At 36.7% G+C, this 12117-nt stretch overlaps 1 protein-coding gene across 5 annotated transcripts in view; it reads left to right on the top strand.

Annotated features, from left to right (window-relative positions):
- Nucleotides 1–12117, top strand: part of AP3B1 (adaptor related protein complex 3 subunit beta 1) — a 159085-nt gene that overhangs the window by 16867 nt on the left and 130101 nt on the right. For all 5 annotated transcript variants that reach the window (XM_067316248.1, XM_067316245.1, XM_067316246.1 and 2 more), the window contains exons 3-5: nt 3594–3668; nt 8337–8432; nt 10609–10769. In XM_067316248.1, coding sequence (XP_067172349.1) covers nt 3594–3668; nt 8337–8432; nt 10609–10769 — 332 coding nt within the window. The remainder of the gene's footprint in view (nt 1–3593; nt 3669–8336; nt 8433–10608; nt 10770–12117) is intronic.

Genomic DNA, 12117 nt, shown 5'->3' with positions numbered 1-12117 from the left:
TTTCATGTTTTCTTTTCTTGCCTTTGCTGCATGAAATCCAAGTTCCTTATGCCCTCACTATGTTTTACCAATGAGATGTATATTCATAACTTGTATCTCTTGTACAGGCATGCCTTGTTTTATTGTGCTTCACAGATATTGCAGTTTTTTTAGAAATTGAAGGTTTGTGGCAACCCTGTGTCGAGCAAGTCTATCGGTGCCATTTTTCCAACAGCATGTGCTCACTTCGTGTCTCTGTGTCATATTTTGGTAATTCTTGCAATATTTCAAACTTTTATTATTATATCAGTTATGGTGATCTGTGATCAGTGATCTTTGATGTTACTACTGTAATTGTTCCGGGGCGTCATGAACCTTGCCCATATAAGATGGCGAACTTAATCGATAAATGTTGTGTGTGTTCTGACTGCTCCACTGACCGGCCGTTCCCCCATCTCTCTCCCTCTCCTTGGGCCTCCCTATTCCCTGAGACACAGCAGTATTGAAATTAGGGCAATTAATAACCCTACAATGGCCTCTAAGTGTTCAAGGGAAGGGAAGAGTCGCACGTCTCTCACTTGAGATCAAAAGCTAGAAATGATGAAGCGCAGTGCAGAAGGCATGCCGAAAGCCAAGACAGACTGAAAGCTAGTTCTCTTGCGCCAAACAGCCAAGTTGTGAATGCAAAGGAAAAGTTCTTGAAGAAAATTCAAAGTGCTACTGCAGTGAACACAAATGATAAGAAAGCGAAACGGCCTTCTTGCTCATATGGAGAAAGTTTCAGTGGTCTGGATAGAAGATAAAACCAGCCACAACATTCCCTTAAGCCAAAGCCTAATCCAGAGCAAGGTCCTAACTCTCTTCAATTCTATGAAGGCTGAGAGAGGTGAGGAAGCTGCAGAAGAAAAGTTTGAAGCTAGCAGAGGTTGGTTCATGAGGTTTAAGGAAAGAAGCCGTCTCCATACCATAAAAGTGCAAGGTGAAGCAGCAAGTGCTGATGTAGAAGCTGCAGCAAATTATCCAGAAGATCTAAGAGAATTGATGAAGGTAGCTACACTAAACAACAGATTTCTAATGTGAATGAAACAGCCTGATAGTGGAAGAAGATGCCATCTAGGACTTTCATAGCTAGAGAGGAGAAGTCAATGCCTGGCTTGAAAGGACAGGCTGACTCTCTTGTTAGGGGCTAATGCAGCTGGTGACTTTAAGTTGAAGCCAATGCTCATTTACCATTCTGAAAATCCTAGGGCCCTTAAGAATTATGCTAAATCTACTCTGCCTGTGCTCTATAAATGGAACAACCAAGCCTGGATGACAGCACATCTGCTTACAACATGGTTTACTGAGTATTTTAGGCCCACTGTTGAGACCTACTGCTCAGAAAAACAGATTCCTTTCAAAATATTACTGCTCATTGACAATGCACCTGGTCACCCAAGAGCTCTGATGGACATATACAAGGAGATTAATGTTGTTTTTGTGCCTGCTAACACAACATCCATTCTGCAGCCCATGGATCAAGGAGTCATTTTGACTTTCAAGTCTTATTATTTAAGAAATACATTTCATAAGGCTATAGCTGCCATAGATAGTGATTCCCCTGATGGATCTGGGCAAAGTAAATTGAAAACCTTCTGGAAAGGATTCACCATTCTAGATGCCATTAAGAACACTTGCAATTCATGGGAGAAGATCAGGAGGTCAAAATATCAACATTACCAGGAGTTTGGAAGAAGTCGATTCCAACCCTCATGGATGACTTTGAGGAGTTCAAGACTTCAGTGGAGGAGGTAACTGCAGATGTGGTGGAAATAGCAAGAGAACTAGAATTAGAAGTGGAGCCTAAAGATGTGACTGAATTGTTGCAATCTCATGATAAAACTTTAATGGATGAGGAGTTGCTTCTTATGGATGAGCAAAGAAAGTGGTTTCTTGAGATGGAATCTACTCCTGGTGAAGATGCTGAGAACATTGTTGAAATGACAACAAAGGATTTAGAATATGACATAAACTGAGTTGATAAAGCAGCGACAGGGTTTGAGAGGGTTGACTCCAGTTTTGAAGGAGGTTCTGTTGTGGGTAAAATGCTGTCAAACAGCATTGCGTGCTACAGAGAAATCCTTCGTGAAAGGAGGAGTCAATCGATGTGGCAAACTTCATTGCTGTCTTATTTTAAGAAATTGCCACAGCCTCCCCAACCTTCAGCAGCCACCACCCTGATCAGTCAGCAGCCATCAGCATTGAGGCAAGACCCTCCATCAGCAAAAAGATTATGACTCACTGAAGGCTCAGATGATGGTTAGCATTTTTTAGCAATGAAGTATTTTTTAATTAAGGTTTGTACATTTGCATACTTAATAGACTACAGTACAGTGTAAACATAACTTTTATATGCACTGGGAAATGAAAAAATTCATGTGACTTGCTTTATTGCGATATTTGCTTTATTGTGGTGGCCTGGAACCGAACCTGCAATATCTCTGAGGCATGCCTGTGTATGAAGTTTGATCAGCTATGTAAACTTGAACAATGATGAGGATGTGAGATAGTTATGAAAAATAGTGATTACGTTTGCAAAACTTTATATTCCTGTGTCGGACCCCTGCATATTTGATTGTCTTTTTGACCTCTTGTCCTCTCCAATTAGCTTGATGTTTGGCAGACTGGATCCTGGCCTTGTCCTTAGCTGGGACTGTTCTGTCCTGAGTGAGTCTGTATTCAGCAGCATCATAACTTGAATTATGGGCAGACATGCTACTGTAACTTTGATCTAAGAGAGGAGGGAGTTGTACACTTTAAGTATGTGTTGAAATATTTTATCCTTTTTATGTACTTGATTCTTATAAATAGCTTCCTCCTTTAGAGCTGTTCATACAAGGGATAAAGCTAAACTGTGTTTTGTTATTTGTGTGCTCTTTATTGGAAGAACAATTTTATTTCCTTTACTGTATGCCCTACCTTCAGATGTTTCTATGAGATTAAATGTGAAAACTTTTTCCTTTTAAACAAGAAAATCACAGTAGTAGTTTGACTGATTTTGCTTTTACCTTTGTTTATTTTTGCTCTGTATAAACACTTCAGCAAGGTCTTTCGTGTTTAACTTGTTATGGAAACTAACCTTGTTTTGTTCTTGGTTTAAGTGTGATGTCTATTTGATATTGATTTTTTTTGAGTTCTCTTGCACACTAAAATCATATTTGTGGGAGAGGAAAAGGACTTCAAAATGTATATAACTTGTCCTGTAATCCTGGTTTGAACTAAGCTTGCTCCTTTTTGCAAGCAGGTCTCTAAGCTGATGGTGTTTCTTTTTTTCCAGGAAGGCAGCTCCCAAAAAGGAATGCTGTAAAGCTTTTGGAATGAGCAAGTCTTGTTTTAAAGTCATTTTAAAAATATTTAAAATGGTTTGCAATATGGTATGATAGAGTCCATTGTTTCTCTACCGTATTACTAGCTAGCATTCAGTGGTTTTGTCCTATAGTGAGTGTCCCATGAAACTTGGCTGTCAACAAAAAATAACAGAGACTTTATTGTCAATTTTATGTAGAAACGAAGAAGAAATGCAGATCTGAAATAATGCATGTCTTAAAACTAATAATTTGTTTGTTTGTTTTTAGATGATTGCAAAGGGAAAAAATGCTTCAGAGTTGTTTCCTGCTGTTGTGAAGAATGTTGCCAGTAAAAATATTGAGGTATTCCTATGGCTTATTAAATACTGTTATGAAAGATCCTTGTTTATGAAAATTGTATCTAATTGTGTCTGTGACTTCATCATAAACCATAAAATATCTGTAGTGTGTTTCTTTGTTTTTTTTTTTTACTAGAACTTCTCAGAGTTTAAATTCAATGACGGTATTATGGAAATTGTTTAACATATAAGTAATGGACCTTACTGGTGATTTGGTTTTGGGGGGAATAATAACTTCATTTATACACAAAAACACAGGAAAATAGTTCTCAAGAGGACTGATTAGAGAAAGTTTGTAGAAGAATGTGGTGGTAATTACATTTTTCTGAGGAAAGACACTTTGGTGTATTTTAAGTGTAGCGTTACCTGCAAAATTTGAGTGGGGATTGAACTACAGTATATTTGAAAGTATCTGTTGCAGATCAAGGCTGAGAGGCAAGGCTGGGGGAAAAAGTTCTCTCTGTGCTAGATATGTATTACGCTTCTTCTAAAAATGGAATGTTTCAGCATTAGGTTTTCCAAAATGAGATCATTTTAACTTGATTAAATAAGTTTCTGTAAGAATTCATGATCATACAAAATCTGATATGACAAATCAAGTTTGTTTAAAATAATGTTTTGTTCCACAAAATTTAAGTGTTGGTTCTTTAAATATTAAAATTAAACAAATTCTAAATTGTCAATGTAAATGCTTGTGATTAGAGAAGATTACAAAAAGGTAGCTTTCAAATCTCAGAATCTCTTCAGAAGACATGACTATTGAGATAAAAATAGGTACCATCTTGAGCTGAGAAGAAATTTTTGCTTAGATGCATTGTAACTCCAGATCTTTGGATTACTTTTGTTTGAGTGTCTTACAAGATATGGAGACTTGAAAGCAAGACTTTATGCACAACTTACCCATACATAAAAGCTCTTGTATTTTATTGCTAGTATATACAGTAAAGGGGGTGGGTTTAACATGTTTTTAGGCTAAGCATTAATAAGCTCGCCACTCTATGGAGATACATGGAAAAATATCCAAATGATAAACTGGCTAAAAACGATGAGGTATTTTGACAGGGAGTCCCATTTGCTATCTCACTGTGAATGGTATGGTACCATAATTCTCCTTTCTGTTGTGAAGCCGCTTCCTGTGTTAGGATTACTCCCCTTACTCATTTACTTTGTATGAAGGATTATGAAAGGAGTGATATGAAGAAGGGACATACTGGAGAACGATCAAACTTCCTGTAAAAGTAGCTGATGAAGTAGCTGGGTCCGAACCATCTGTGATGGGAGTTAATTTTTTGAGACTCAGGTTGCTTGACTGAATTTATTCGACGTACACTAAGTTGCATGACTTCTGCTTAATTAGTAGGAGACTTATTTAACAGATGTTTTCAGGACTTCCATGGATAAAACACTAGCAGAAACGTGAATTTTTCTTTCTGACTGCACACCATTCTCCTATTTTAACAGTATACCTGTTGTTTTTTGCCCCAACATTAGGGGTTAGACAAACAAGGTAGCTTGCTTCATAACTTTTGCCTCATAGGAAAGCAAGAAAAAAACTATCTTGAACTAGAGAGAATTCAACTAATTTCCAGGAAGTTCAAGTTAAGAATGGAGACTGTGTTGGACTATGATGTGTTTAAGACCACAGGCTTACTAGGTGGCTTGAGAAACTGAAAGCAGCATCTGCGTTAGAAAGTTGTACAATGGGAAGGTTTTGTAAACAAAAAATAAATGTGTTACTCTAGTACTTACTGCCTGTACTACATGCTATCAGCTCTAGTGCAGAGGTGCCAGAGTTACAGTTGCCTTGGCAAATGAAAATCTGGATGAAAAGTCACAGTTATAAGTTTGCAAGTCTGAACTGCATAGCGACTGACAAGTGACAGTTTGAGGATAGCAGAGCAAGCATGCAACTTTATTAGCTATATCCTACTGCACAGGAACATATTTATGGAAAAATGCAGGGAATAGTTGTTTGAAGCACAGTGTTTTAAGAAGAGGAGTTAACTGATTGCATACTTCAATTCTTCCTTCTGCTCCTGTAAAATATGTATTTCAGCCTTCTATTATGAATATGAACAAAAAAGTTGCTTTTTCCATGGCTTATGCAGCAGAAGATTATATTTCCTGCAATGATGACTTCAGCAAACCCCTAACTCTCCCTATTGTGTTGCTGTACAGTAGGTCACTGATGTGTCTGTTTTTTTCTTTGTGTTACATTAATGGATAGGCATAGGCAAGTTAGATTCTAATTTTAGCTTTAAAAAAGTTGTTCTTATTTAGCTACTACTTTAAAACATTGTTTTGCTTTTTCCTTTTTTTGAAACAATGCATATATTTGCTTGAGGCTAAATACTGAGTTCTGGCAAGTTGATGTTTGGGGTGCAAAGAGGGCAAGATCAGAGTCTTTCAGAACTTAATATATTTAAATACTTTTAAAAGCATTGTGAATACATTTTTAATAATAGGTGGTGAAAGGTGCAGAGAATTATATGTATTATTTTAATTTAAGATAGGAAATAGTGGAACTAGTCAAATATATTCTCTTCCCCTCTATCTTAAGTTGAATTTTATGTACTGTAGGACCAGTTTTGAATTGTTCAAAACTGTTGACCAAAAAGGAGTGCCTTGAAAAGTGTTCCTGAAAAGAGTGCTTATGAAACTATTAATCTTGAGTGCTATTAACTAGCAGAAAACTTCTCCATTTTATTTTATAGGCCTTTTTGTTATGTTTTAAAACAAATGGATAATTATGAGTTCACATGTCTTCCTTCATACAGTGGTTAAAGTTCCCTCATAACTTACTTTCCTGCAATTTAGCACTAAGATATGCTTGTGGGAGGAGGAGACTCTTAAATTGAAAAGATATCAGGGCATTCAGAAAAGATAGCTGACTGATTTCTCTCCTTTATCAGGGCTGTTGGATGACAATTTAGTTCAAAATGTAACTACCCTCAGAGCCAACCAGTTAGCACTTCTGGCTCCCACATACCTTTATCCTGATCCAGTTTTAAGGGTAGTGTTGAAATTACTAGAAATTATTTGAAATGGGTTAAGTCAGATTCTTAGTATGTTGATCCTGATACTGTTTTATTAATTTTTTTTGCGGTCTGTAAGATTTCTTTACAAAAATCTGTCTGTACAAATCACTATGATGCAGTAGCATAAAATGCATTAGTTTATCTAAGTGACTTTCCTGCCCAGAAATGGCTGCTGTTTTCTTTTAACCATGCTTAACGCCCTGATAGAGGGAAATGGAGGTGAAGAAGCAGTAGAACACGTTCATTTGCCTTAAGAGAAGCAAAGGGCATCTTATTGTTTACAGAAGTGCCTTGTGATTTTTATTTTTTATAAGTACATACTGCCCTCGACTTGATTATATGCATCATGTCATTGGATGGTAAGGATACAAAAAGTGACCTAATAAGCAATTGGTGGTATAGAACAAAAATAAGTCTTGGTCAATAACTCATGGAGTTTGATGTGCTTATATTGATAAACTAATTAAACAGATCTGCCTGTGTTCCTCAAGCCTAATGTGCCCCTGTTATGATTAGTTTTATAGAAAGGAGCATTTTAACATTGAATAAAGGTAAATGATAAAAGAACAGTGTAGTCACGAAGCCCTAAGTGTTTCCATTTCTAGTCACAGAGTGGTTTCAAGGAAAGGAGGCTTTCTTTGCACACCTGCAGTCATTCAGTGCATAGGCCTCTTGTGGTCAGTGTTGATTGCTGCTTGTCTGTAGCTGAACAACAAATAATTTAGGGTGGTGTAACCTTCTGTGATTTAATATTATTCTTTTTGCCAGAATTGGCACAAAGATGCATCTTCTGATAGTGATGGTAATTATAGCACAGCTGTAGTTGAGGGTCTTTCAGAGTTTCCATTATAAACCCCAATAAGTCAGTTTACAACTCAAATGTAAAGAACGCGTTCAATGCTTACTTGACGCACAGTGGCCATGAGGGGGTAAAATGAATTAAATTGAAAACTCCCCTCCCCCCAAATCGTATTGAGGTTTTCTTAATCTTTGAACATTGCATCCTTTATAATAAGCTTATGAATGACTGCATCTTTTGAATGCTTGTAATCAGGCAAAGGTGTATCTAATACCCTTTGCTTTTGTACAAGACAGACAGAAGTGCTCTTTTAATCAAAGTTAAATAGTGTAAGTTACCACCCTTCAGCTGGGAGTTATATTCCCTTTCGGATGTGTTAAAGTAATTGACTTTGAGTTTCAGAGTAAGGTAAAATGGACTTGCTGAAATCCTTGGCAATTGCAGTTTAGCCTAATCTATGCTGTTTTTGTTAAGAATGGATTACGATTGCTCAAGTGGTCAGTTGCCACGTGGCAACTTCTTAGATTATTCAAGTCTCTATTTTCTAATATATAACACAAAGCAGTACTCTATCTTATTAGTCTTCATTTGACCATATCCTTAATTAGGGAATTTTGCAGCATCTCAGGGTATTTTTATTAAAAGATTTACAGTAAGTCATAAGACTCTTGAGAAGTCCCTTTCAATATTATTGAGCATGTGACTATTCCAGTGATGTATTAATTTTTCCATTCCTTCAAAGAATAAAATATTGATGAAAATGTGCAATCTAGAGCTCAGTTTTATAGAATACCAAAACTTTCTGATAATGATGTTTCTGTGTTTTTGTTTTCAGATAAAAAAGCTTGTATATGTTTATCTGATGCGTTACGCAGAAGAGCAGCAAGATCTAGCATTGTTGTCCATCAGTACTTTTCAGCGTGCTTTAAAGGTGAGTACCTTTTAGATAGCATTTCTTTGAGAATTCTGAGGTGTTATCACAAAAATAAAAAGATCTGTGCAAGTGTAGTCTGGTAAGCTAAAGCATGTAGGTATCTGCATCTGGTAAAGCAGTCTCAAGTTATCATGTCATTTACACAAAGTTTTTTGTGCTGCCTCAAGCCCCATGAGGCAGCTAAGCTTGCTTGAAGTAGAACTATTTCACTAAAGTAGTGCAGCTGATTGGTGTATGTAGGATGGAGATCTAGTTATTACCTTGAACCTTGTGTTTCTTCTAGTTTGTGTAAAAGATGCTTAAGTGTAACAGAAGTGGAATGTAAGGAAAACTATAGCGCCTACATTAAAATATTCAATGTGTAGTGCATATTACTTTTATTAGAAAGTACCAAAGAAATAGCATTTTCTACTGTTTCTTTTCAGATTCATGGGGAGTGGGATTAGAGTGCAAAAGCTAAGATTGCCTTTGAAGTGTGACTGTGGAGAGTTAGAAAGATTTATTAATTCTCTGCCCTTAAGTTTGGCCAATGAAAAAGAGTTTTCTTTTCTCCTGTACCTTGTAAGGCTACTCTAGGTTTGTAATTAATTTCTGTCGCATCACTGATCCAGACCTTACCTCTTGTCAGAAAGTGTGTTGCAGTCAGAGCGCCAGCTGTGCAACACTAGGAGCATCCCACAACTGAATATAGCGTTCTGCCTCTTTCCTTCTACCTTTTATTTCAATGTCTCATGTGTGACATGCTTGCCATCTGTGGCTGTCACGAAAAGCTAGAATTCAACTGAACTTTTTAATGAGATCTATGTACAGGGAACATGTCTCTGGTATAACTTTTAAGAAGCTGTGGATAGGAACAAAAGGAGAGGAGATAACTCAAAGTTGTGGCTGTGAGTAACTCAGAAGTGGTGATGCAGCAAGGAGGTAGAATCTAAGCTTGATGAGATTTTTTGGAGTAACTAAGGAAATTTTTAAGCCAACCATAAAAAATAACCAAATGAAATTCATTCTGTTCTTTTTTTGTACCATTGTGCTTCCAGCTTTGTAATGAGTAATATAACTCTGAGCTTTGTTATGTGTGGGGTCCCCCCCCCGCTATGAACTTGCTAGAGTTTTTTTAAACGCTAGTGTGATTGGAGATGAGCTTTGCAACACTGAACACAAGACTGTTTTCCAGAACAACAGTTGAATTAAGTGGTTTCACCATCCACTTGCTGCCCAGAAGTTGCTATAAATTAGGCATTTTGAGGGCTTAGATAAATTGGTTATGAAGTAATAACAGTCCAGAAACCTGTGTTGCCAACTCTTAGGCCTTGATTGAAATATTCTTTGAACAGTGCCCTTCTGACAGGTAGCACGCTGAATTAATGCAGCCACAACTTCAGTTTTCTACATTCTAGTGGATTTAGTGCTTGATTAAGCACTGTTTTTTTTGTTTTGTTTTGTTTTTTTCCCTCTGTGTCCCAAGCCCATGATTAATGTACCACTTTAGCATAATGGTGCCTCCAAGTGCAGATGTTTTGTGCTATTGTTGGATCTCCAAGCTAGCCCTAGCATTATAAAGGGGGGGCAGAGAACTGGGAGCAAAGAAAGGAAGGTAGGAAGTAGAAGAGAGTCTCAAAACATTAAGCTTAAAAATTTTACATGTTCTTAACAAAACCCCAGCTTAGATGATGTTTTGCAGTAAAGAGCAAAATGGGTGTGTAGTTAGGAAGAAGTTGAGTAGGAGTGTCACAACAGAGAACCACATATGCATCTGCTAATTGATATATTTAAGTAATAAAATTGAGCCAGGTGTGTCTTTTCAGAATACCTGAATTCCACTTGGATTGCAGAAAATGCTTCAGATCATAAAATATTAGTCTTTAGTCCATCATTTTCATATTTTGCTTGGATAAGTGCACTATGTCAATGCTTTCCTTTGTCAGATTTTCATAATGTTTGCTGCTTCTTCTCCCCTCCCCTGCCCCCGATCCAGTTGATGAAACTTTATTGTGTGAAGTTTGGCACGTTTTCATATCTGTGTGGCCTTAAGCTGAAAGCTTGACTGATGGTATAAAAGGGGAAAAAGGTGGTTTAATGCACACTAATTAGCGTAAGCACTATAGAGGATTTAATGATGCATTTCCACACTGTCTTTTTTTTTTTCTCCCTCCTCTTCTCTCCCATTTTTCAGGATCCTAATCAGTTAATCCGTGCAAGTGCTTTAAGAGTTTTATCCAGTATCCGTGTGCCAATTATTGTTCCTATTATGATGCTTGCTATTAAGGAAGCTTCTTCTGATTTATCTCCTTATGTGAGGAAGAATGCAGCCCATGCAATCCAAAAACTATACAGGTAAGTAATTCTCACGTGTTGAAAAGCAGTTTTAAAAATCATTGTGGGCTTTGTTAAATAACACAAAGTAAGACAAATTAAGGGGTGTGTGTATATGTATTTTTACATGTATATGATACACATATATACACACACACATTTATGCACGTATATATCTCCGATCTATTTCTGAAAAAGTGTAGAGAATATGTAGACATTCAGTCACCCAACTGATTTAGTGAGAATTCAGGTACTTTGGAATTTTTCTTCCTCAATTACTACAGTAAATGTTTTCATATGCTTTTTGCCAGCAGTTGAGATCGAGAATATCTACTGTCTTCTACTCGTGTGAAATGGAGACACTGAGTACTTTGAGATTTTATTTTTTTGAATCATTACTGTCTGTTTATAATGTCTTCCTGTAAATACAGTTCTGTTCTTTTTGAATATGATTCTTTACCATTTGGTAAGCATTGCATTTCTCTGTCCTCCTTTGCTTTTCATGGTATTGTTGTAATATTTTTGTAAGATAAAAATGCTTTGATTAATAATTGTAGCATTTTGATATAGTTATGACACCTATTATACATCTTAAATTTCAGAAAAATATTTGAAAAAAATGATTAAAATCTTTGTTTGAGAGTTGGATCCACCTTAATGTAAGAATAAATTCCAAAACACTTCAGAACAGTCTGTTGTTTGCTAGAGTAACTGTGGGGATAGTGTCCCAGTTTGGGGGAAGAGGGTTCATTGCAGTAGATGTTGGGCAAGTTAGTACAAGGGTAATAAATAAGGGTATCAAGGGTGTCATTTGTGCTTTTTTTTTTTTTTTCCCCCCCCTTGCTCTTTAGTAGCAAGTGACATGGCCAAACTATGTTGTTACTGGCACAAAATATACAAAGTGGAAGAAGCAAGCTACTGAGAAGAAAGGTGCAGAGAGGACTGGCCCTTTTGGCAATGGCCAATGTTTGTTGGGTTAAAGTGGCTAGGACAGTGAAGACTTTGAAATGATGGACTGGATTCTTAGCTTAATAGTAGGCCTTAATAAAATAGTAGGCCTAAATAAAAATCACAAGGCACTTCTGTAAACAATAAGAATACACTTTTATTGAAATATTCTGAAGATACTTTTGTTGGTCTTCTCTTCTGCTTTCCTTTTTCAGAACGGATAGGTTCAATTTAGCAGCTTGTGCTTGGTGCAACCTGCAGATTACTTATTTGCATTAATAGTCTTCCTATTTACTGTGTATATTGTCAGCATAGTTCATATTTCATAACTTTAGGGACTGGTCATGGTTTTTGTTTTTCCCATTTTGTTTTTTACTTTTAAAGAGGAAGAGAGCTTATTATACCCTATGAAAACTTAAAA

This window comes from Apteryx mantelli, chromosome Z, assembly GCF_036417845.1.
Source record: "Apteryx mantelli isolate bAptMan1 chromosome Z, bAptMan1.hap1, whole genome shotgun sequence".
In the NCBI taxonomy this organism is placed as follows: Eukaryota; Metazoa; Chordata; class Aves; order Apterygiformes; family Apterygidae; genus Apteryx; species Apteryx mantelli.
The sequence above is the reverse complement of the archived record's forward strand: the minus strand, read 5'-3'. Positions and strand labels throughout refer to the sequence as shown.